At 50.0% G+C, this 25,912-nt stretch overlaps 1 protein-coding gene and 1 long non-coding RNA gene across 3 annotated transcripts; one reads left to right on the plus strand and one right to left on the minus strand.

Moving 5' to 3' along the window:
- Positions 1–13,297: 13,297 nt before the first annotated feature.
- Positions 13,298–19,061, minus strand: LOC135973109 (uncharacterized). Of its 2 annotated transcripts, none has more exons than XR_010589807.1 (2): positions 15,503–19,061; positions 13,298–15,064 (listed from the first exon to the last, which is right to left on the minus strand). It is a non-coding gene; the product is annotated as an uncharacterized LOC135973109 (long non-coding RNA). The 2 variants fall into 2 exon arrangements; XR_010589808.1 differs by having other exon boundaries at positions 15,445–19,061.
- Positions 19,062–19,416: 355 nt separating this feature from the next.
- On the plus strand, positions 19,417–25,865 carry LOC101940523 (flavin-containing monooxygenase 5-like). The gene is made up of 5 exons (XM_065554713.1): positions 19,417–20,235; positions 21,186–21,383; positions 21,806–21,968; positions 23,518–23,660; positions 25,467–25,865. The coding sequence occupies exons 1-5, from the start codon at positions 20,101–20,103 to the stop codon at positions 25,668–25,670; spliced, it is 843 nt and encodes a 280-aa protein (XP_065410785.1). The 5' UTR covers positions 19,417–20,100; the 3' UTR covers positions 25,671–25,865.
- The last annotated feature ends 47 nt before the right edge of the window (positions 25,866–25,912 follow it).

Here is a 25,912-nt window from a genome sequence, read left to right on the forward strand (position 1 = left end):
AATGGCTCTGCAATCTCACCCGCCAACTCCTTTAGCATCCGGCCCCATGGACTTGTGCACGTCCAGTTTTTCTAAATAGTCCCGAACCACTTCTTTCTCCACAGAGGGCTGGTCACCTTCTCCACATGCTGTGCTGCCCAGTGCAGCAGTCTGGGAGCTGACCTTGTTCTTGAAGACAGAGGCAAAAAAAGCATTGAATACATTAGCTTTTTTCACATCCTCTGTCACTAGGTTGCCTCCTTCATTCAGTAAGGGTCCCACACTTTCCTTGACTTTCTTCTTGTTGCTAACATACCTGAAGAAACCCTTCTTGTTACTCTTAACATCTCTTGCTAGCTGCAACTCCAAGTGTGATTTGGCCTTCCTGATTTCACTCCTGCATGCCTGAGCAATATTTTTATTTTTATACTCCTCCCTGGTCATTTGTCCAATCTTCCACTTCTTGTAAGGCTTGGTCTACACTAACCCCCCAAATTGAACTAAGGTACGCAACTTCAGCTACGTGAATAACGTAGCTGAAGTTCGAAGTACCTTAGTTTGATCTTACCTCGGTCCACACGCGGCAGGCAGGCTCCCCCGTCGATTTCGCGGTACTCCTCTTGTCTAGCTGGAGTACCGCAGTCGACGGCGAGCACTTCCGGGTTCGACTTATCGCGTCCAGACAAGACGCGATAAGTCGAACCCAGAAGTTCGATTGCCAGCCGCCGAACTAGCGGCTGGGTATAGACGTACCCTAAGCTTCTTTTTTGTGTTTAAGATCAGCAAGGATTTCACTGTTAAGCCAAGCTGGTCGCCTGCCATATTTACTATTCTTTCTACACATCGGGATGGTTTGTTCCTGCAACCTCAATAAGGATTCTTTAAAATACATCCAGCTCTCCTGGACTCCTTTCCCCCCCTCCCCCCTCAGTTATTCTCCCAGGGGATCCTGCCAATCAGTTCCCTGAGGGAGTCAAAGTCTGCTTTTCTGAAGTCCCGGGTCTGTATTCTGCTGCTCTCCTTTCTTCCTTGTGTCAGGATCCTGAACTTGACCATCTCATGGTCACTGCCTCCCAGGTTCCCATCCACTTTTGCTCCAGCTACTAATTCTTCCCTGTTTGTGAGCAGCAGGTCAAGAAGAGTTCTGCCCCTAGTTGGTTCCTCCAGCACTTGCACCAGGAAATACCCCCTACACTTTCCAAAAACTTCCTGGATTGTCTGTGCACCTCTATATTGCTCTCTCAGCAGATATCAGGGTGATTAAAGTCTCCCATGAGAACCAGGGCCTGCAATCTAGTAACTTCTGTTAGTTGCTGGAAGAAAGCCTCGTCCACCTCATCCCCCTGGTCTGGTGGTCTATAGCAGACTCCCACCACGACATCATCCTTGTTGCTCACACTTCTAAACTTAATCCAGAGACTCTCAGGTTTTTCTGCAGTTTCATAGCGGAGCTCTGAGCAGTCATACTGCTCTCTTACATACAATGCAACTCCTCCACCTTTTTTGCCCTGCCTGTCCTTCCTGAACAGTTTATATTCATCCATGACAGTGCTCCAGTCATGTGAGTTATCCCACCAAGTCTGTCATTCCAATCACATCATAGTTCCTTGACTGTGCCAGGACTTCCAGTTCTCCCTGCTTGTTTCCCAGGCTTCTTGCATTTGTGTATAGGCACTTAAGATAACTCGCTGATTGTCCCGCTTTCTCGGTATGAGACAGGTACCCCGATGTCACAACTTTTATCACTCGCAAAAATGAATTCCTCAGGCACATTGTGCCTCTATCCCTGCCTGACTACTTTGCAGAGAAGAAACAATGCAAAATTCAGCCATGCAATCTACGGCCTGCAGCCTGCACACAGGTGAGCTGTGGAGATCAGGAGACTTTCTCCGGGCTGTGGAGCCAGGAGGGGAAAACTCATGTTCATTGTGCCCACACAGCCTCCTCACCTACCTGCACAGGGATTCCACAGGAGAGTGGAGAGCTGGGACCTATCAAGCACTGGAGAGAGGGGCAGTGCCACAGGCCTCATGACAGGCCTCAGGCAAACCTGCAGCTAGAGTCTCTAGGGTCTGGGTTTGATCCCATTGCTGTGCCCGATCCCCCAGCCAATCTCTGTCCATCATCTGGGGCCCAGCTCTTATTCCCACTGCTATCCTCCAGCAAACACCCTTCTTCTGGTCCCACACTACAGCAACAAGCTGTGCCTTGGTGAGGAAAAATCCACTCTTGTCTCTCTAGGGGCCGCAGAGTCCTGGGTGTGGCTACTAGGACCCATCGCAGGCCAGTGAACTGTAATCAGATGCACTGACATTGTTAGCAGCCTTAGTGTGGCTTCGTCCCTGTCTTCAGGCAGCAGCTCCTGGGCTTGCTGTCCCCTAAGCCCAGGGTCTTCCAGCTAAACTCTCTGAACCTGGACTAAAGTCCCTCAGTTCTGGAAACCGTGCTGGGTCCCAGCTGCCCACAGTGCAGCAGAGCTGAAAGGATTTGATTCCTGGGGTATCCCGGGCAATGGACAGGGCCTCACAGTCATGGAGCCAAAGCCTTCTCTGGGAAAGAGATGCTGATTATCTAGTTTGGTACAGGCTGCAGAAAGTTCCCGTGTTCTGCCTGGTGCTCTGAAACACGATGGTTTAGATCCCTTCTGAAATGTGTTTGATCCTGTCTAAGGTAAATCTAGAAGTTCTTGTTATCCACAGAATCTCTAATTCTTTTTTGAGTCCTACTCCTAATTCCTAGCTCTTTTATTGTGCTTTTCGTCAGTAGATCTCAAAGCGCTTTACAGAGGAGGTCATTATCTTTGTCCCCACTTTACAGATGGGGAAACTGAGGCACAGGGGCTGGTTTGCCCAAAGTTACCCAGCAGGCCAGTGTAGAGCTGGGAATGAAGCGCAGGTCTCCTGAGTCCCAGGCTAGTGCCCTATCCACTGAGCTACCGTAAGCTCTTAGCCTCAGTAAGTGTTGTGGCAATCAGTTCCACCGGCTAATTATGCTTTGTGTGTACATAGTTATACATGGTTTTTTTAATATGTTGTCTTTCACTTCCATTGATTATCCTCTTGGTCTCATATTATAAAAACTGGTAAACATCAGTATTTGATTTATTTTAGCTTTGCACCCTTATTCTTCTCCTCTGTAAACTAACATGGTGATGAATCTGCCTACACAAGTTATGAATTCTGTGTGGGATTATGAAGTCTCAGTTCGTCTCTTTATCCAGCTGCAAACTGCATTTGGAATCTGCAGCCTCTGTGCCTTCTCAATTGTCTGTTTGCCTGTACAGTGGGTTAAAATTCAAAAGGCTGGTGGCAGCAGAATAAGAAAAGAGGGTCTTGACGTTAGGAGCTCTCCCATTGAAATGGAATAGCTCTAAAGAGCAACCTGGCTCCCAGCCAGAGCTGATTTAACAGGGAAGAGGTTGCCTAGCAACGAAAGCTCCCAGTAAGGGCCAGTGGTCACCTGTTGAGACTGACCCAGAGTCACCTGCCAGAGGACAGTGGAAGGTTATAAAAAGAGAGGGGCTGATCTCAGTCTTCAGCCATTTTCAGTGATCCAGGCTGATGGCAACTGATGCAGAAGTCTGATGAGGCAGGGGAAACCCTGCCTGAGCACAGGGCTAACAGGGGGCACTGCAGTTAGGATGGTAGCTGTATTTTAAGTGACCTGGGCTCTTTTTCGCTATGTCTGTTCAGGCAAAGAACAAAAGTGTTTGAAGCCCTGCAAAGTGTCCATGTGTTAAGTGCTTCACAACTGCCACATGGCCTGAAGGCTCACACTTTGGAGTGGAGCTCAAGGGGAGGGGTGTTTACGCAAGCAGGAAGTCGGAAGGGTCAGCGCTGAGCCCAGGGGCAAGGCAACTGTTCCAGCTGTCAGGAGGGGTGCCAGACAGAGGGTCTGCGCTCCAAGAGTGTGCTTAGGGACCCCAAAGACTGGGCCAGTGGCTGGGCTCCATTCAGACTCTGGAAGCTAAAAGCAGCAGAGGACCCAGCAGTCCGGTTCCCTTGCAGCAGTCTGGCGAGCAGCCAGCAGGGAGAGCCCGCCCAGATCTGTAATGTCTAAACATCCCTCCATTAATTCTCTCTCTCTCTCTGGCCCCCTTTCATAGCTTTAATCTTTCTCATCACCTGTCTCTGGCACCCCTCGGTTTCTGTTCAGTCTTTTTGGCGATGGAAATCAGAACTGAATCCAGGACTCTAGCTGAGGGCACGGCCCTGCCATACAGAACTGCAGATCAAGTCAGTATTTTCCAGGCCATTCCTTATGCTCCCTAATGCTACCTGCTGCTTCAAGCGCTGCTGCACATTGAGAAGAGGTTTTCATCGAGTGGTGCGCAATGCGGCCCACGTCTTTTTCCAGAGCGGTTACAGTTAATTTAGACCCCAGCCTTGTTTATTAGTAGTTCAGATTACTCTTTGCAATACACATCACCTTACATTTGTTAGCTTCTTCTGCCAACATTCTGTCTAGCTATCTACCTCAGGGTAGGAGGAGATAGTTCTTCTTTGAGTGCTTGCTCATGTCGATTCCATTGTACGCATGTGTGCGCCCACATGCACAGCAATCAGAGACTTTTGCCCTAGCGGTACCTGTAAGGCCAGCTGTGGTACCCTCTGAAGTACCGTGCTCATAGCGTGGTATATCAGGCGCTGCAGGCCCTGTACCCTCTCAGTTCCTTCTTACCACCCATGGTGGTCAGTCGGAGGGCCTGGGAACCTCCAAACAGATCTTCAAATTTCTTGTATCTCTTTCTGTGCCATTCACGTTTTCCAGCCAGCACCCAACCATCAGCGATGACCTGCCAAACCGCATCATCTCATGCAAGGTGCTGGTGAAACTGAACATCAGGGAGTTCACCAAAACTGGCACCATCTTTGAAGACGGAACCAGACAGGAGAACATCGATGTGGTCGTCTTTGCCACAGGGTATAGCTTCTCTTTCCCCTTCCTCAGGGAATGTGTCAAAATGGTCGAAAACCAGGTCTCCCTGTATAAATTTGTCTTTCCTCCTTACCTGGAGAAGCCAACTCTGGCTTTCATTGGCCTCATCCAGCCATTTGGGCCCTTTGTGCCCATTGCCGAACTCCAGGGTCGCTGGGCCACACGTGTGTTCAAGGGTACGTGAACCAAAATGCAGGAAATAGTCTAGCCTGCTGGGCAAAGAAAGCACAGACATTTCCAAGGAAATCCTACAGCCAGTGCTGTTCAGGTGGACAGTCTGCCATCTTGCAACATTTCTGTTACTCTCCCTCTTTCGACTGCCTCTTCCCAGTGAAAGATGACCAGGTTGTGTTCTCTGTTTGTGTCTTTCTGACACAGAAAGCCCTGACTGGTTTATTTAGAAATGTTCTGGAACAATTTTCATTTCTTCCAAAATAAGCCATCTTTTCTGTTGGGAAAAAGTATTTATTATAAAATGTGGACCAGCTCTACTCTCTGGGTGCTCCCGCCTCCCCCGTCCTTTCCCCTCCCTCTCTGTTGGGGATGGAGTCTGGCTAGATTTCTCTTACCCTCTGGCTGCACCTAGTTTTCACTTTTACTCGCACCCTCTCCTTTGCTCACCCACTCCCAGCTCCCTGCCTTTCAAAGTCCATCTCCCGCCCCCCAAATGTTCAGCCTTCCTGGAAGCAGGAGGTGTTGCTGAGGCTTCAAGAGCCATTACTCTCTAGGGTTTATCTGGGGGCAGGGGAAGAGGCAAAAACAACTCTCTTTTCTCTGGAGCTCTTTATCTATTCCTTGTTCCTCTTATTGCCCAGGAGCTGTTGTCTCTGTGTCTGAGAGCACCTCATGGAGCTCCCTTCTGACTCGGGCTTCTCTTTCCTAGGGCTGAATGGATTGCCTTCAGCAAGCGACATGGTGGCTGATATTGCCCAGAAAAGAGAGGAAGTGGCAAAACAGTAGGAACTATTACATGACTCAGTAACCGCTGAGTATGCTGGGAAGGCTCCAGGGCAGCCAGTCCCCTTCTCACCATTTCCTATTGACTAGCTCAGGCACACTAAAAGTGCTGTCATTTGTGGATTCCATTCTCAGGCACCTGTTTCTCCCCATGCATTGTACAGGGAGCCAAGGCCTCCAGTTCAGGGCCATGGAGTCCACTAGGTGGCAAGGCACCAAACATTAGGCAGCGCAGTGCTGAGTGTTGCAGCACCTAGGTCTCTGTGTGGATCTAGCCCTGAGGCATTACTATGATCATTTATTTCAGGTATGTGAAAAGTCAGCATCACACCATCCAGGTGGATTACATCCCATATATGGATGAACCTGCCTGCCTGACAGGGGTTAAGCCCAGCCTGCTGTCTCTCTTCCTCATGGATCCAAAGCTCGCCGTGGAGGTTTTCTTCGGCCCCGGCACACCGTACCAGTACCGCCTGAGAGGGCCATGGAAGTGGGATCGAGCCAGGAAAGCCATCGTGATCCGGATCATTAAACCTCTTAAATCCAGGGCAGTAGGAGATTATACCTACCACACCTCAGTGCCCTATTTCAGTGTTTCCCAAACTTGGGATGCTGCTTGTGTAGGGAAAGCCCCGGTTTGTTTACCTGCCCCGTCCGCAGATCCAGCCGATCGCGGCTCCCACTGGCCGCAGTTCGCTGCTCCAGGCCAATGGGAGCTGCTAGAAGCAGCGGCCAGTACGTCCTCTGGCCCACGCTGCTTCAAGCAGCTCCCATTGGCCTGGAACGGCAAACCGCAGCCAGTGGGAGCCACAATCGGCCGGACCTGCGGACGGGGGAGGTAAACAAACCGGCCCGGCCCGCCAGGGGCTTTCCCTACACAGGTGTCGTCCCAAGTTTGGGAAACACTGCCCTATTTGATTAAGATAGTTGGTGCCATTGCTCTCTTTGCTACAATTTTTGCTTACTTTTAAATGCTCCTTCTCCACTTGGTTACATAGGAAAAAAGTATTATGGTGGACTTGATTATCTGGTTTCTGTGGGTTTCCAGCTGATTCCCTGCAACTTTAGCACACATCCAGTGTAACCCTACACTTGCACTATCATCTGCTAGGAACTTCCTCCCTTGGGCCTGGTCTACACTAACCTCCCAATTCGAACTAAGGTACGCAACTTCAGCTACGTGAATAACGTAGCTGAAGTCGACGTACCTTAGTTCGAACTTACCGAGGTCCAGACGCGGCAGGCAGGCTCCCCCGTCAACTCCGTGTACTCCTCGCACCGAGCAGGATTACCGGAGTCGACGGGGAGCACTTCTGGGTTCGATTTATCATGTCCAGACAAGACGCGATAAATCGAACCCAGAAGTTCGATTGCCTGCCGTCGAACCAGCGCGTAAGTATAGACAAGCCCTTGATTTGTCAGACATGGCTGCTAATAGCCCAGTGGTGACTTGGGACAGCTTTATTGTATAAACCAAGGCACAGAGATCTTTGGTTCTGTTAAATATTTCTTGCACTGCCAGAAAACACATATTTTGGTGTGACACTGCTGTTAAAGTGTAGCATAAATAAGTATATGATGCATCACATTTCGGACAATCACACTTTGACCTGACATGAATTAGAGAGGTGCTGATTGCAACTCCGTAGTTCAGGTTGAATTCTGCTTTGCACTTAACCTCAACCTCTTTGTTACCAGCATACTTACAAATACAGTGTATCCTCTCCAAACTACCAGCTTGGACTCTTAGGAGTAGAGACTGAATTTTTTGAGAATTTACAAGTAAATTTGTCATTAGTTTAAGTTAATATTAATTATCCTCTGTAAGATGTATAGATGTGCCTTGAACATATTCATAATTATCATTCCGTCTGGCCCTTAAATCACTAAAGCTATCAGTCTACACTCTTCTCCCTGACAACCATGGTCACAGCTCTCCACCTCTGTTTACCCCAAAATAGGGTAATCCAGATCTGAACTCCACCTAGAAATTAAGGACAAAGAGATATCTACCGTCCTACTCTTAATACTGAAGGCAGTTTGTCTAAGGAATAGAATGCCAGGTAAACTTGGAGATTTATATAAAACCTTCAAGCTGTGGTTAGTTACTTTAGTCTCTCATAATTTACATATGGAAGGAACTTCTCTCTCTCCTGCTCTTTGACTAAAAAGAATCCACAAAATGTTGACAAAGGAGGGTAAGACCCTGTTTTCCTATGGGGAGGGATAGCTCAGTGGTTTGAGTACTGGTCTGCTAAACTCAGGGTTGTGAGTTCAATCCTTGAGGGGGCCATTTAGGGATCTGGGGCAAAAATTGGGGATTGGTCCTGCTTTGAGTAGGGGGTTGGACTAGATGACCTCCTGAGGTCCCTTCCAACCCTGATATTTTATGACTCTATGAGAGTAGCCCATTGTGAGGCTCTCAGTCAGCTGGTGCCCTCTGAGGCTTCAGCAAGCTGCCACCACTGCATTGTTTCTTCGCAAAGCCTTCGGGGAAGAAAGATCCATAGCATAAAGGACCCTTGAGCAGAACCCATCCCATCTGGGACACATGCTCAGACCAGAATTGTTTGAAAACGAAAATGCAAATGAGGCCTGGAGCATTCTGTCACTTCCCACTGTTCACCAATAGATGGTGGTAGAGAGCCCTGTCCCCTGTGGTGCTTCTGTCCATCTGGCATTCTGGAGCACTAGGGCCGGCTACCTCTGCCACTCGCCAGCAGTGAGCTCCCTTCTCTGCCCTAGTGCTTCAGTCCGGAGGGCTTAAACTTACTTCCAAGTGTTCAGTGTCACCAGCTGTCATGGATCCCCAGGATCAGTGCTAGGCCCCAGCTTTGGAACAGTCTCTTGGTGGAACCCCTTTCGTGTGCCAGACCCCCAAGGGGTCTCACACTTCCCTCAGGGTAGGCCATGCAGCCTCACTGCCTTCTGAGACTGAACCTCTGGGCTTCAGTCCTCCTCTTTCACCCCCTGAGTTCTGTTCAGCAAATCCAGCTGAGACAGACTCATATACACCTCAGGAACCAGTGCACCCCACCAGCTTTTCAAAACAGTCGGGTTCATTAGTCCCCTGGAACAGACTAGGAAGTCCTTAGGTTAGCACAGAGAACTGAGGGTTAAAGCATAGACCGTTCTGCTCAGCCCAGAGCCCCAGCCAAGCTGTAGTGAAACTCCACTTTCAGGTTCTCTCTCTCTCGCTCTATCTGACCTTCTTAGACAGTTCCCAGGTGAGAGAGCTCCCAGCTTCTGCCTCAGTCAGCTTATCCCCCAACTCGCAACTTTCAGTCCTTTGTCCTTGGACTGGGGTCTCTGCTCAGCATCCCTGCTGAGAGTGTCGATGAAGCAGTCACTGGAGCTCGCATTGTCTCTCCAGAACTCTTTTTGATCCAGGTCGGTTTCAACCAATTCCTTAATGACTCTATTCATTCCACCCAGACAGGGAGGTGACACACACACTTATGTCTCTTAGCCTGCCCTGAGAGCAAACTAAGGGCACGTCTTCACTACCCGCTGAATCGGCGGGTAGCAATCGATCTATTGGGGATCGACTTGTCGTGTCTAGTGAAGACGCGATAAAATCGATCCCCGATGGCTCTTCCGTAGACTCCGGAAATCCACTGCGGCAAGAGGCGGAAGTGGAGTCGACGGCGGCACGGCAGCGGTCGACTCACCACCGCCCTCACAGCCAGGTAAGTCGACCTAAAATACGTCACTTCAGCTACGCTATTCACGTAGCTGAAGTTGCGTATCTTAGTTCGACCCCCCCTGTAGTGTAGACCTAGCCTTAGTCCCTTTTTCCTCACTGGATAGCCAGGCACAGATGGGGAAACCGAGGCATACATCAGACTGCATTCCCCTGTCATCACACCAACCCCAAGCATTCAAAGATCATGAGTCACACCCCACAAAATCCTGAGACTGTATAAATGTTGTGTTATTTTTCTTTGCCTTCTGGCTTTTAAGCCTTCAAGGTTCACATTTTCCGGTTACTTGGCAACCAGAGGACTAGAATCTTACTGTTTTTTAAAAGAAAGCTAAGATTCTGATATAATCATATGATTCCAGGAGCTGTTCTCCCCAGGGATATGCATTTCTCCTTCTCTTCTACCCCTATCCTATTGTAACGATGCTGGTTCCGGTGGGACCCAACTGAGAGTGCCAATTCAGGACAAATTGCTTAAAGCAGGGCAGTTACAGCCCAAGGCTGGGGTTTTTCCACCTCTAAGGCAAACCAAACCAGCCAGACAGAGAGGACTTTGGTTTTACCCCACTGGCTAACCACAAGTCACACATGCAATTCCCTTAGACACTCCAGTTTCCCAGTATTACCACCAGTGCCACTTGTTATGGGGACAAATGGTTATGAAAACCAATGCCCCAATAAAAGAAAAAAGGTTCTCTCAAAGGACCCCAAAGGACCAAGCACAAGACCCAGGTCAATATACAAATCAGATCTTACCCACAAATTATGCTGTTGCCAATCCTTTAGAATCTAAAATCTAAAGGTTTATTCATAAAAGGAGAAAAATATAGTTGAGAGCTAGAATTGGTTAAATGGAATCAATTACATACAGTAATGGCAAAGTTCTTAGTCCAGGCTTGTAGCAGTGATGGAATAAACTGCAGGTTCAAATCAAGTCTCTGGAGTACATCCCCAGCCGGGATGGGTCATCAGTCCTTTGTGTAGAGCATCTGTTTGTAGCCAAGTCCCTCCAGAGGTAAGAAGCAGGATTGAAGACAACATGGAGATGAGGCATCAGCCTTTTATAGTCTTTTCCAGGTGTAAGAACACCTCTTTGTTCTTACTGTGGAAAATTACAGCAAAATGGAATTTGGAGTCACATGGGCAAGTCCCTGCATACTTTGCTGAGTCACAAGGTGTATCTGCCTTCTCTCAATGGGTCAATTGTATAGCTGATGGTCCTTAATGGGCCATCAAGCAGGCTAGGCAGAGCTGACACCAACTTGTCTGGGATGTCACCCAGAAGCATAGCATAAATTTGAAATACAGACAGTATAGAGCCAATATTCATAACTTCAACTACAAAAATGATACACACATATAGACAGCATAATCATAACCAGCAAACCATAACCTCTCCATAGACCCCTTACACGACAACCTTTATACAATATTTCCTGCAAATATATAACAGTGATCTATACAGTTACAGATTATGTCAATAACGTCACACCTATCCCCACCATTAGCCCATTAGTGTCCTTTCCTCCAAATTCCTCAGTTCCCTCCGCCTCCTTCCCAAAAGTCCACGGATCATTTGGAAGTTAATAGATCAATCTTGGCCTGTTGGAAGTTAGGACAAATCGATGGACAAAATAATGAGGAGATGGACTCTTCTGCCCATCACCTCTTTTTTGTGGCCCTGAAAGAGACTTTGGGGAGCACGGTCTAATAGGCTGAGGGATTTCTGGAGGAGGCTATGGAGCCTCCACTCCATTCCAGGGATTGCATCCTTTGCCTGAGGATCCCAAAAGTTATCACTTCATTGTGAAGTCCAGACCTCAGAACACCAGCAAGAATACCTGGCCATCATCGCTGCACCAGTGGAGGTTCTAGCTGGAGACACCTGAGCTCCTGCTTTGTCTCCCCTTCCCTTGTGTGTTCCTTTCTGCCCCACTATTTTTTACTCCTGTCCTAGAACTCACTCTCTCTCTCTCTCTCTCTCCCTCACACGCTCTCTGATCCTGAGGTCAACTGTACTACACAGCATCAGCATAATGAGATTAAAGAGTCCATCCAGCTTTGCCCTGCCTGACAGAGACCAGTAAAGAGAGGGACCAGACCAACCAGATGATGTCCCAGACTGGAAGTTTGGGCACCTGCTGTCGTGGCTGGCCTGCCATCCCGGAGCATTCCTCTGTGGCTGAGCGGCAGCTGGGATTGTTGAGAACATCAGCACAAACCGTTACACAGGCATGGATGCACCCAGCTGTACTTTCATGAATGCTTCTCCTCAGCCACTCAGGAACTAACAATAGAGAGATTTCAACCAGCTCTCCCACCTAGGACCCTAGGCCTGTACCGTCTTGCCTGATCAAAACCCTGACCAGTGTAAGTTTATTACCCAGTCCACTCCTCCCTCAATGTGGAGAGGACAATGCACCACCAGCCCCTGTTCCTGAGCAGATTTCCCTTTGCACTTCAAACAATACACTGTTTTAGGTAAAAATATAAAACAGATTTATTAACTACAGAAAGTTCAATTTTAAGTGATTAGAAGTAGTGAGCATACAGATCAAAGCAGATTACCTAAGAAATAAAGCAAAAACGCAATCTAAGCTTTATAAACTAGACAGAATTTGAATCAAGCAGTGTCTCACCCTGTTAGCTAGCACAAGCAGGTTACAGGTTTTGCATACGCAGACAGGAATTCTTCTGTCCCGGCTGTGACCCCCCGCTTCCCCAGTTCAGTCTTTGTTCGTCAGTTGATTTCGGGTGTTGTGTTGTAGGGGGAGTGAGGCCAAGTGATGATGTCACTTCCCCCTTTTATATCTTTTTCGAGCTTGCTGGAAAGATCTTTTGCTGTGATATGAGTCAAACAGTCTCCATTGGGTACGTGCTATCTCTGAGAGGTTTCCATTGTACACCGATCCTGCAGTAATCCTTATTTTCTCCTCAATAGGCCATCAACGTTGTTAGGCCTTTTTATTGTTGTATCTGAAAGGCTGCTTGTGGGTATTCCCAACCTCACAATATGTTTCAGTGGTACATACATACCCAAACTTCATAACTTCCTATACAATGATAACCCATACAATGTAACAGGATATTAATGTTCAACAGATTAAGACTTTTAAAATGATATTTCACAAGGCATACTTTGTACAAAGCATGTCATAATTACACTACCATGGTGAATATGGGGTTCAGAGTGTCATTTTGAGGCACAGAGTGTAATGTGGGCATGGGGGGCAGGAAGCCAATTGTGGGGATTCCTCCACATCATGGCCAGACGGCTCCAGCCCCAGACAATCCCAGCAGCATGAGGGGGCCCAGGGACAGCCCTGCTGAGCGCAGTCGCTGTGCCAGTGGCAGGGCACGAGCTGCTGACAAAGATGCTGGTGTTGCCAGCACAGAGTGCCCGAGGCAAAGCAACAGCGGGTCCGTTGCCCGGTGTGCTTCGCGTCAATAAACACACCAGGGGGAGAAGCAAACAAAGTTTATTTGGGATCCCAAAGCGGTGCAAGGAGACTGGCAAGTCTCAAATCAAGCACATTAACAGGAACAGTTTTTCTTCTTTTATACATTTTGCAGTTAAGCCTCAACCCCCCCGCCCCCTTTCCCCTCGAGCCCTCCCTTTCTCCCCCGCCCCATTCCTCCCTCTACCCCTCCCGTCCCTGGTAATAGTTACGTCATTCTTGGCAGCTATAAGCCTAGCTTGTTAGTAACTTCTTTAAACCGTTATCTTGTCCTTTTTCCCTTCAGCCAGAAACATGCAGGCCTCATTATTACTGCTTGAGCAGGGGGTTGCACACAGATAACTGGTTGCTTACATATTCCAATTGCACCTGGCTTTTGAGGTTGATTAGAGTTTAAACATGGAAGGATAGAGTTTGGTTCACTTAGGCCTAGTGCAGGAAGGCTTCATTGGCACTCAGTGGCCTTCCACCCTCCCGAGTTACCTAGGGTGAGGCCTAGCGACGTCAACAACTCCCTCCTTTGAGAATACTCAACAAGCTTTTGGCTGAGTTTTCTCATATTCTGTGGACAAGATATGATTAAGTGCTATGAAGCTGGGGTTTTCAATGAGAGGGTATGCCGGGATTTTTGAAGAACGGGGGGGCACAAAGCTTACGGAGGAGCATTTTAAAACAAGCAATTAGGAGGAGGGTGACCAGGCACAGTACCACACCAGTGAGGAGGAGACGCACAAGGCCACCCCCCAGTCCTCCTAGGTTGGGCAACCAACTTCAAAGGGAATCGAAACCTGTGGGTTCCCTTTCCTGGGCCTTCCACTGCTTGAAAGCCTGTTTGGACGACAGGACGTGCTTGTTAATGTCCTGTGAGTTTTCCGGGACCTAAGTACAACATTCATTCCCAATAAAGGCACACACCCCGCCCTGGGAGGCTAAAACATAATTTAAGGCCTGTCTGTTTTTCAGGGACAGCAACCGGAGCTGGTATAGCTTTGAGTTAAGGCTCTTCTCTATGGCCAAGGTTTCATTGGCGAATGTGGTGAGAAACACAGAGAGCCTGCGATAAAATTGGGTTAGCCGTCCCACCCCATAGGATGGGAGGAGGATCATACCCAACCTGTCTCCTTCCTTAATGGGCTCTGAGGTGGCATACAAAGATTTACGCTGCCTGTGGCCGCCAGGGGTTGTCCCTTAATGCATACTGGGATTCAATGGTACAGTTTTGTGACAAGGGGGTACCCGAGGTATTTCTTCCCCTACTGAACCATCCCCAACAGATATCTGACCAATTTTGGGGAACTACCCTTCAGGGTAACCCTGCTGCGTGGTGTGGGACTTGGGAGCATACTCAGCAGTTAGAGAGGTTAAACTCTTGGGCAAAGCAAACCTTCAAGGACTCATATGTGTTTGTTTCCAAGTTAGTAAGGATCCCTTTCCATTCCACATGTGCCTGGGGGGAAACGGGAGGTAACGAAAGGAGTGTTCCTATGGCAAAGAGTACCACTGTGGCAGACCCTGGACCTGAACTCATGCTGGGCAGGTGACCCTAGGGCCTAACAATTACAATTCCCCAAATACCCACAAAATATCAATTACCAATAGTAGGCAGATTAAAAACAAAAGGACCAGGCCACCAGGTTAGGCCGGCCCTGTGAGAGTAAACACAACCAACGCTTAGAGTTTTCACGGGGAGTGCGCTGCGACTGTCCAGAGAGACCACAGGGCATTCCCAGCAGATCTTATTGTCTTTTGAATAACAGTTTAAGTCTCAGGTCGTCGCTGGTAGTCCTTTTCCGTAGGCTGGACGGTCCACCGTTCAGGAGCGGGCACTGCCTTCAGACAGGAGTGATGAATCCAGTTCTTGTGTCCCTTGACCTTTGCTGCTGTGTGGGAGACCAGCAGGACGGTGTGGGGTCCCTTCCACTTCTCTTGGAGAGGCTTGTCCTTCCAGGTCCAAACGAGAACGGAATCACCTGGCTGCAAGGAATGGACAGGGGCATCCAGCAGGAGAGGCTGCAAATTTCTGGTATACCTGTGGAGAGAACAGAGAACAGCAGACAGAGAGCACATGTACTGAGATAAAATGCCACACCCCATTTCCCACTTTCCTGCCAGAACCGGTGTACCGTTCATAGGCCATGCCCTTCCAAACATAATCTCGAAGGGACTGAGCCCTAACCTTCCCTTTGGGAGAGCGCGAATGCGGAGCAAAACAAGAGGTAAGGCATCAGGCCATCCGCTGAATCGATCCACCAAAACGAAAAGGTATTTGAATCTTTGGGTCAGGGGGAACTCAGTAAAGTCTATTTGCCAAACCAGCCCCAGGCCTGGGGTAGGTTCCAGAGTGGCTGGTGGCACTGACACTCCTGGTCGAGGGTTGTTCTTTTGGCAGACTAGACATTCGGCCTGTACCTGGGAGGCCAGGGGTGTAAGAGCCTCCCTGCCAGCATATAATTCTTTGTTTCCTCACCAGGGTCAGTTCTTAATGTCTTTTGTAGTCAGGAATTCCTGGACTTTGTGGTTTCAATGAAGCAAGTGTTCCTTCTTCTCTTTTCCTAAAACAGTGTGGTTCAGCATCATACAGGGGAGAGGTTACTAGCACATCACCCTGTCTTTAAATAGGCTTATCATCAGTCGGAGAGTCCTCCCGAGGTGGAAGGGTCTTTTTACAGTGAGAAGCCTGGGTCCAGATGGGCAGTCCTTGGTACTTCACAGCGGTGTTGGTGGTTAACAGGACTTGGAAAGGGCCTTTCCAGTGTGGAGCCAAAGCAGTTTTTCGTTGATGGACCTTACGTAGACTCAGTCTCCTTGTTTCAATGAATGGCAGGGCTGCTAGGGTCTTTGGGTAGCACTTCTTTTATCTGTGAGAAAAGAAACCTAACACATTTCATTAATGCCTGGCAATGTTTTGCAGATCTCATAGTTGCTTGGGCACATTCAGGCCCCCCCTTTTCTTGGCTGTCGGCCAAGTCTTAGCTCTGGGTAGTGTCCTTGGATGGTGCCAGCATCTTATCTTTGGACTGAGCTTGCTAGCTATATTTTTTCCCTCAGTTAACTCGTTCTGTTCTTTTTCCTGCTCTCCTTCTTGGCTTCTTTTAACTTACAAAGGAAACTTCCATTCTTCACTCATACACCTTTTCCCAACAATGAACACATACACATTGCCATTATGAACTCTTCCAGTAAAATAACTTCTATACAGAGCTTTGGAGCAACAAACCAGGACGAGCACACCCACTTTTGAGGAGTCCAACAAAGTTCAGGAGGCTCACAGTGGCTTTAAGGCAAGGGGTGAGACCCACAGCGGCAATTAACAAGTCATCCACATATTGCAGGAGGAGGACCCTGTCCTCATTGTCCCACTCCTCCAAGTCTCTGGCCAGGGCCTGGCCGAAAAGGGTGGGGGAATTTTTAAATCCCTGGGCCAGCACTGTCCAGCAAAGCTGCTTTTTAACCCTCCTTTTGTCTTCCCACTTGCTCCACTCTGGGGCTTGCATGTCTGAGGGCTCAATTGCAAGGGTCATTATCCAGGCATTCTCTGCAGGTAAGGTGAGGTTTATTTCATTTTGGGTGAAATGCAGGGTGGCTCCTAAGCGACAAAGCAGGTCCCATCCTAGTAGAAGTGTTGAACAATCGGGGAGGTAAACCAGTTTGTGAGATAGAGTTCTGTTTCCCAAAGCACATTCCGCTGGGGCATATACTGGACACTTGGTTCCTTTCCCTGTGGCACCCACCACAGTGAGGGACTCTGACTAGGCAGCTGCAGGGGTTGGTTTACGGCGGTTCGTGCAGCTCCAGAGTCTATTAAAAAGTCTATGTCCGAATCTCCCACCCGCATTTTTACTTGGGGTTCCAGGGGCAGGATAGTCCATCTTCCCTGACACCCCTATTCTTGATCCTTCGCTGTCATTATAGGGGTAGCTTCCCTTTCGGGGCACTCATTTTTCCAATGTCCCTCCTTTCAGCATCTGGCACACTGGTTGCAACCCAGACGCCTTTCCTGTGAGCCAGGGCGCCCACGTCCTCTCATTCCCCGGCCCCTTTCACCTTCCTGGAATTTTCCCCTGCCACCGGCCTGTACTGCTGTGACCATCATTTTCGCTTGCCTCTTTTCCTTTTCTTTAGACACAACCTGATTACGCTCCACCTCAGACAGCAGGGTCCGCATAAGGACATTACAATCATCCCAGTCAGGCTTACAGCTAGCCAGGCACCCTTCAAAGACCGAGATAAACTTGCTTGGGTTCGTAGAGAATTCCCTTGCCTGTGCCTTAAAGGCTGCTAGGTCCACCGGGTTAAAAGGCACATGGGTGTAAACCTGCATAGTAGTGGCCTGATTCCTATCTGAGCCATGTCTGGACACCATGGTCTCAGTGATCAACGGATAAAATTCCACCGAGGGGGCAATCTCTGGGACCTGAGACACCTTGTCTTTATATGGTGGGGGTGTGATAGCCGAAGGGGACACCGGACCTGCCATTACAGCTGTGGGGGGGTTCTGGGGACTAACAGTAGCTACTACCGAACCTGTCGAAGTCAAATTACACTTTTGCAAAATATCTAACCTATCTCTTAGCAACATAAACAACTGTACATACATATGTTCATTCCATTTACCCATTTGCTGACAAAACAGAAGTAATTGAAGGATCGTGTTATAATTAAGTGATCCTTCCGGTGGCCACCTTTCCTGGTCCTCTAGCTGATATTGAGGCCAGTCTACTGTACAGAACCTTTTCAGTTTACTTTTAGTTATTGGATTTGCGCCAAACACTTTCCAATTCACCAGAATGCATTCCAAGGGTGTACACCTTACCCTGCCTGCCATACTCTGTCCCTGCCCCATAGGGAGACACTGGGCGTCCCCAGGTCATAACAGGTAGACACTGGGCGTCCCCAGGTCAAGACAGATAAAGTCCCCACTGGACTGTTCCTACCTTATCCAAGGGTCCGGTTCTGCACCGTCGCCCTATCCATGGGACCGGTTCCCCACCGTCGCCCGCAGCTGCTTCTCCACTACTCGAGCGCGTTGCACCGTTGTGCCCTCTGGGGTCGACCAAACCACGTCTTCGCCGAGGCCCCCGGTAAAGTCACCGGTGCGCGCTGGGCGTCGGTCGTCACCACAATCTGTCGACCTCTGAGAGGGGTCTGGGCAAGGCTAAATTTCAGCCTCGAGCCCCACGTTGGGCGCCAAAACTGTTGCCAGCACAGAGTGCCTGAGGCAAAGCAACAGCGGGTCCGTTGCCCGGTGTGCTTCGCGTCAATAAACACACCAGGGGGAGAAGCAAACAAAGTTTATTTGGGATCCCAAAGTTTATTTGGGATCCCCATCTCTTTATACATTTTGCAGTTAAGCCTCACCCCCCCCCCTTTCCCCTCTAGCCCTCCCTTTCTCCCCCCCCATTCCTCCCTCTACCCCTCCCGTCCCTGGTAATAGTTAAGTCATTCTTGGCAGCTATAAGCCTAGCTTGTTAGTAACTTCTTTAAACCGTTATCTTGTCCTTTTTCCCTTCAGCCAGAAACATGCAGGCCTCATTATTACTGCTTGAGCAGGGGGTTGCACACAGATAACTGGTTGCTTACATATTCCAATTGCACCTGGCTTTTGAGGTTGATTAGAGTTTAAACATGGAAGGATAGAGTTTGGTTCACTTAGGCCTAGTGCAGGAAGGCTTCATTGGCACTCAGTGGCCTTCCACCCTCCCGAGTTACCTAGGGTGAGGCCTAGCGACGTCAACACTGGGGCAACTCTCCCCACCTGGTCCTGCCAGGAGGGCATCTGTGCTGCTCCCTGCCCATCTCCCGGGAGGAGAGGTTGCATCTAGTGCTTGTGGTGCGTCAGCTCCCAACAGGTACCTGCAGGTGACATATCTACAGAGCAGTCCATGGGCTGAGCTGCACATCTTATAATACTGCCTGGCAGGAGAGCCCCCTCTGATTGGCTGCTTTGCTCACTGCCCTGCTTCCTGGGGAACAGCAGCCAATCAGAGCTGCTTCAGGAGGCAGGCAGAGCACTCACGCCTCCCCTCAGGAGCCGACACTGCACTCACAGGTGGGGAGGAGGAGCAGAGGGACGCAGCAGCTCTGCCCCCTACTCCCCATCCTGTGAGCAATAGGGATAGGACAGTGCCTCTGTCCCCTCCCCTCCCCCCTTCAGCACCTGGCCTGGACAGGTGGGGTAAAGAGCTCTTGGAGCAGCATGAGGAGCAGATATGAGGCTGGGGAGTAGAATTGAGTGGGACAGACTTGCTTGCAGGCTAGGGGCACAACTGATGATGGGCCTGGGGGCAGAACAGATGTGGGGGCAGAATTGATGGGGGACTTCAAGGAGAGAGGATTTCTTTGGGGGATGGGTGAAGAATTAATTGCAGGGCAGGGGGATGGTCCGATGTGGGGATGATGAAAGAGCCCCCATTTCCTGGGGAGGGCGTGAAGGGGCTGAAGTGTGGCAGGGCAGCTGCAGGAACCCTGTAAATCCTGTCTGTTAGTGTAGTAATTACTTTATTATGCAGCTGAGCATTTTCAGCAGGAGAGAAGCCCAGGAGTGGCCTCCCTGCCCAAGAACTCCATGCCTCAGACAGCCTCAAAGAGCCGCCCTGACTCAGGTTGTTACTTCATTCGGGGAAGCCTGTAAATCCTGTCTGGGGTAGCATGATATTCTTTATGCTGCTGTATCCTCAGCAGGAGAGCAGCCCCAGAACGGTCCCTCCGCTGCATTGGGATAGCTATCCCGGCAAACCCGCCTAATATAGACACAGCTGCTATGCTTGTGCTGGGGTAGCTCAGATCAGCTCCCCACAAGCACTGTTTTGCTGGTATAACTGCGCATAAGGTAGGGCTTTTACCATAGAATCACAACCCTGGGAGACATCACTATACCAGCAAAACTTTCCAGTGTAGCCCTGGCCTCAGACAGCCCGATCATAGAGCTGCTCTGAGTTAGGCTGTTCCTTCATTCAGAGCTGGCAAGCGATTGCGACTCCTCCAGCTCTGAACTGCGCCAACAGGGATACGGCCAAGGTTTCCCCTCTCCCAGGTGGCTGGCAAAGCGCTCTGAGGCCGAACGGCATGGCACAGAAGAGGGTTGCAGTTATTGGAGCTGGCGTTTGTGGACTGAGCTCCATTAAATGCTGCTTGGACGAGAGGCTGGAGTCCACCTCCTTCAAGAGAAGTGGTGACATTGGAGGGCTCTGGCGATTTGAGGTGGGTCCGAGTTTCTCTCAATCCTGACTCGCTTGGTGGGGTAGAAATGAAAGTGTTTCCAGCCTTTCCCCCGGGAGAACATTCTCGACAAGCATTTCTCTGCATGCTCCAACCTCTGCTTAGCAGCAAAACAATGCAGGGCCAGTAGCCATGTGTCAGACTCCACCACAGCCTTACCGTGCTAGGAAGCTGTACAAACATCTCCAGCGCTGCTAACACCAGTTCAGCTGTGCTGCACGTAGCCCCCCTGGGAGCCCCAATGCAGCCGGAATAATCGGTGTGGCACTGAAAAGAGCTGTTGGAGCCAGGTGCTGCTGAGCCGGTTCTAGCCATGGGGGAAGAGTTTGTATAAACACTCTCATAGAGACCAGGCTTCAAGCTCCCTTAGGCCTCAGTGCACCTGCTACGGGCCTGACCCAAAGGCCAATGAAGTCAATGGGACTCTTTCCACTGACCCTAGGGGCTTTGGATCAGGCCCTTACTAATGTGTGAGGGAGCCCACAGTGGCGTAACCAACGTGCCAAAGGTGTGAGTTAAAGAAGGCCCCCCTCTGTCCTTCACATCCATGTTACATCTTGTTTCTGCTGCCCCTCTTCCTGCTCAGTGCTGGCTACAGCAGCTTAGTTTTGAAGATGACCAGACTCCCCTGACTTTTGGCTATCGTAATGTTTATGCTGATAGATACATGCCAGTGAGTAGCTGGCATGTACGTAAGGGAGTCATCTCCATAGGGTGTGTGCAGGATTGCAGCAGGATTTCCATTGCACTTAAAGAAACGTCATTGTGTTCCCACTGCACCCCGTGCTAATCTCATGTGACAAGAACAAACTTCTGTGTGACTGTCATTCACCATCTGTAAGGGGGCCTTGTTATTGGATTTCTAGAGCTTTACTTTGTGGGAGGTCACATGGCAGGTGTTACACTCTATAATGTTCTCCTGCTCCCTGCAGGAGAATCCCGAAGAGGGCAGGGCCAGCATCTACAAATCTCTCATCATCAGCACCTCCAAGGAGATGATGTGCTTCAGTGACTTCCCCATCCCAGATGATTTCCCCAACTACATGCACAACTCCAAAATCATGGAGTATTTCCGCATGTACGCCGACTCCTTCGACCTTCTGAAATACATTCACTTCAAGGGGAGGAGAGCTGGCCCAGCGAGCAGGGGTAGGACTCTGTGTTTGTGTTGTGTGTGTGTGTGCCAAATCTAGGTGAAAGAATCCCCACTCCCGCTGAGGAAACACCTCACACTCATGGAGCAGGGAGAGCCAGACAAGCTGTTCTGGGACCTCCTTTTCTCTGGGGGCTGCCTGGCGGAAGTTACAGCCCAGCTCCCAGGAACCACCATAGCCCCATTCCCTGTGGGAGCCAGTGAGCCACAGAGGCCATGAGGCAAAACCCAGCAGAGCCCAGCTGGCCTCCTGCTGCTGATCCCAGCTGTGCGCTGGCCTTGTGCTGTCTGTCTGGGTTGCTGACTGAGGCATGGGGAGGAGGTTAGTGTCAGGGGCTCCGTTCCAAGGGAATGGATGAAATTCCCTGGTGCCCGCTCTGAGTGCCCTTTTCCTTCCAGACCATTGTGATCAGTGTGACAAAACGCCCGGATTTCTCCACCATGGGCCAGTGGGACATTGTCACGGAGACTGCGGGGAAGCAGGAGTCAGCCATCTTCGATGGAGTCATGGTTTGCACCGGCCATCACACCAACGCCCATCTGCCACTGGACTCCTTCCCAGGTAGGATGCGAAGTGCAAAACTAATACTAAACCCTTTATGTCTCTCTGCATCGCCATACATTATGTTCTAGTTCCAGTCCCTCCATCCCCTCATGTGGCCTGGGACCAGAGGGATTTCCTGATGGAGACGGCGGCAGGTCTGCAGAGGCTCCTGGTGGATGCACAGGTCTGTCCTGGAGGCAGCATTTACAAGAGCACTCAGCATTGACCCAACTCTCTTTCCATGGACATCACTGGGAGCTGAGTTAACCCAATGCTGAGCACTGTGGAAAAGCCCACCCATAATGCCCCTGCCTGTGCAGTACCTGGGGCAGGGGTGCTATGTGTGTGGATATCTCACAGGTCTGAGGCCTGTGTTGTACCTGAGGAGGGGTATGGTGGGGCAAATTTTACATGCCTCTGCCTCTGCTGCACCTGCAAGGGGTCACTAAAGGACTTGAGTCTCCAGGGCTGCTGATCCACCAGCGACTCACAGTGGTGGTGAGGGATCAAATGTGCAAGGAAAGCAAATCCAGGACCAGATCACTACAGTGGCATACCATCCCCGATGAGAAACTGAGTTCCACCATCCAGGGCTGATTTGCTAAGACAGTTGAGGGCGTAATTGCTAAGATATGGAGCCTTCAGTACCCTAGATGCTGATTTTCAGCCATTCATTCTGGGACCTACTTTGAAAATACTTGCCCTGCTAGTGCAGCTAGGTCAAGATTGCTTGCAGCACAGGTGCAGAACGCAGCACTGAGTCACACTCTCTGTCATGCTGTTAGTCTATCATCACCACCAGACCGGGAGTCCTGTTAAAAAGCAGGAAAGGCAGTGTGCCCTTGTGCACCTGGGACCCAGGAAACCTGGCTTCTATTCCCAGCTCTAGCTCTAGTAAGTGCCCAAGGGTGACCTTGGGCAAATCACTTCACTGTGATTTGTAAATGTGATTTGTCTGTAAAATGAGGATGCTGCTACTGACCTCCTTTGTAAAGCATTCTAAATTCCTCTCATGGAAAGCTAGGGATTATTTTAGTTATTAATCATAACAATCATTGTAATTAACTGGCCAGTTTCCTTGTGTACATGGGCTTAAAGCTGACTCACAAGGTGTGTAGGGTGGGGGTAGAGTTACCCTCCTTTGCTTCATTTTGTACAAAGGCCTGAAAGCCATTTTTAAAATGGTTTTTTTCTGCTTGTCACTTGCATTGGAAATCGAGGGGTCCTCTCTATTCCTGGGCACTCTGATTGGCTGGAGAACAAGCAGATGATGATATCACACATACCAAGGATGTGGCCCTTGATTCCACTGATAGGGAAGGGATTTTTTACTCAGTGTTTCAAACTGCTATTCCCTTGCATCTGAAGAAGTGAGGTTCTTACCCACGAAAGCTTATGCTCCCTATACTTCTGTTAGTTTTAAAGGTGCCACAGGACCCTCTGTTACTTTTTACAGATTCAGACTAACACGGCTACCCCTCTGATGCTATTCCCTTGCATCTCAGACCCCCAGGACAATGCAGGAGGCATGGGGCACGCCCATAACTGCTCTGCTCCTTCTTTGCAGGGATTGAAAAGTTTAAAGGCCGCTACTTCCACAGCCGGGATTACAAGAAGCCCCAGGAGTTCTCGGGGAAGAGAGTCATTGTGATCGGCATTGGCAATTCGGGAACAGACCTGGCAGTGGAGCTCAGCCACACCGCAGATCAGGTTTGGTTTAGGGAATTATTTTACACCACAGAACAGTCAGAATGTTGTGGCCCATCACTGTGTGACTTCTGCTGACTCAGCAGCCGAGTGCTCTGCCCCTCCCCCCCCCCCCGGCCTCCCGTGCTGTGCCCCCACATGGCTACACCTCCCCGTCAGAGTGCAGCTATACTCGGGGGGGCCCATTCCCCTCTCCAATCCACACTGGGGAAATCTTCCACTTCCTGTGTTTTCCCCCCATGTGGAATTCCCATTGATTTCAATGGTGTGCCAGCAGACTGGGCAACAGAGGGGGGCAGTGAGGAATGGGGAGCAGATCTGGAAGGCCCACCCATGCAGACTTGCTCAATCTGCTATGCATCAAAGTTCATACCCGCTCTGCTTTGCCTAGGGAGCCTGTCAGAGACATCAGGCCTCCAGCCCACCCTGGGGGAATGCTGAATTGAGAATCCACACCTGCTGTGTTACAGGGGTTACCATCTGCTAAAATACCCCACAACCTGAGTGAGCAAGGCCAATAAACCTCTGAGTCTATGTTGCTCCCAACAAACAGCCATTGAATTCCAGTTCTGTTGTGGATGGGGCACGTGCCCTGGACACAGTTCACCTTAGTCCATCTCCCTGAGTTGCAGCCACTTGGTGCTACCTGAGCAGCACAAGAGGTCCAGACTCTAGCTGTAGCTCGCTGGAGGAGAGTTCTTCTAGTGGAGCTGGGGAGCTCTCTGCAGCCAGCTGCTACACCAGCTGCCCTCACCCCAGCCTTGCAGAGGAGCATGTCACAGCCCAGCTCCATTCTGCCAATTCCCAGTTGACATGGTCCCTTAGGGAAAGTCATGGCCCTTTTAGACCTATAGAGGTGTCTAAACTGGCCTCCATTCTTCCGATAATGCCAGCTTTCATCACCCACTTACACAATATCCAAACAAGCTCCTTCATACTTTCTCCCATCCTGCCCTCACTCTGGCAGGAATTTCCCATAACCATCTGCAAATCCCTTCTTAAAACTCTGCTTTGCTGTGCTCCTTATTAGGCAACTGGTTTTCCGAAACCACTGGCCATCGTGCTGACCAGCACTATCTCATTGTTTTCTTCGTCTGCCTGTCTCCACCTGTTCTTTCTCTGGGGCAGGGAACCTCTTTTTGTTTAATATGATCAAGATACTTAAATGCCACCCCTATCTAATAATTACAAGTAAGGCTAAGTTTTAGTCATGGATATTTTTAGTAAAAAGCATGGACAGATCACAGGGCAATAAACCAAAATTCACAGGCCCATTACCTGTCCACGACATTTACTATAAATACCCATGACTAAATCTTAGCTGCTCCTGGAGCTGCGGGCTGCCTCTGCTGCTCTGAGGGGGCGATCCCCAGGGCACTGCTGCTGCTCCAGGACCGCTGATCTGGGGCTGCCCCCGGGATCACTGCTGCTCCGGTGGCCCCCAGGGCCAGCCGCACCTGTCACTGCCCAGGGCTATGCCAGCAGCAGCCGGTGCAGCTGGCCCCAAGGCCACCCAAACACCTGGTCCTACAGTCGCCCCAGCAGCAGCCAGTGTGACTGGCCCAGGGGCCAGTTGCTCAGGCAGCCCCGGGTCAGCCACACTAGCCACTGCAGCTGTGGTATTCACGGAGATCCCAGAAACTCATGGAATCCGTGACCTCCATGACAGACTCGCAGCCTTAATTATAAAGAAACACATATAGAAGTGAACCGTTCGCTGCCATGAGAATGGCTCTTGGCCAAAGAGGCTCTTGGCAAGTCACTTGAAGGCCTGTGGTTTCCAACAGCTCTTCTTTCTCCCTCTTTCAGGTCTTCCTTAGCACCAGGCAGGGTGCATGGATACTTGATTGGATTGGAGAAGAAGGGTACCCCATGGACACAATTTATGTCACTCGCTATATAGAATTCCTCATGCGCATTGTGCCTCTATCCCTGCTTAACTACTTTACAGAAAAGAAACTGAATGCAAAATTCAACCATGCAATCTATGGCCTGCAGCCTGCACACAGGTGAGCTGTGGAGCCAGGAGGGGAAGGGTCATCTTCATTGTGCCCACACAGCCTCCTCACATCCTTGCACATGGATTCCACAGGAGAGTGGAGCGCTGGGATGTGTCAAGCACTGGAGAGAGGTCCAGCTCCCATGGCAGAATGTATGGGCTCAAGCAAACCTGCAGCTAGAGCAGGGATGGGCAAACATTTTGGGCCAAGGGACACATCTGGGTGGGGAAAGGGTATGCAGGGCTGGGGCTTGGG

This window comes from Chrysemys picta, chromosome 8 (genome assembly GCF_011386835.1).
Source record: "Chrysemys picta bellii isolate R12L10 chromosome 8, ASM1138683v2, whole genome shotgun sequence".
Lineage (NCBI taxonomy): Eukaryota > Metazoa > Chordata > Testudines > Emydidae > Chrysemys > Chrysemys picta.

Excerpts from the sequence above, each read along its gene's own strand:
- LOC101940523 (XM_065554713.1), top strand. The coding sequence starts at position 20,101 with ATGGCACAGAAGAGGGTTGCAGTTATTGGAGCTGGCGTTTGTGGACTG. Across the intron at positions 20,236-21,185 it reads GAGGGCTCTGGCGATTTGAG|GAGAATCCCGAAGAGGGCAG; the intron begins GTGGGTCCGAGT and ends TGCTCCCTGCAG. Across the intron at positions 21,384-21,805 it reads TTCACTTCAAGGGGAGGAGA|ACCATTGTGATCAGTGTGAC; the intron begins GCTGGCCCAGCG and ends TTTTCCTTCCAG.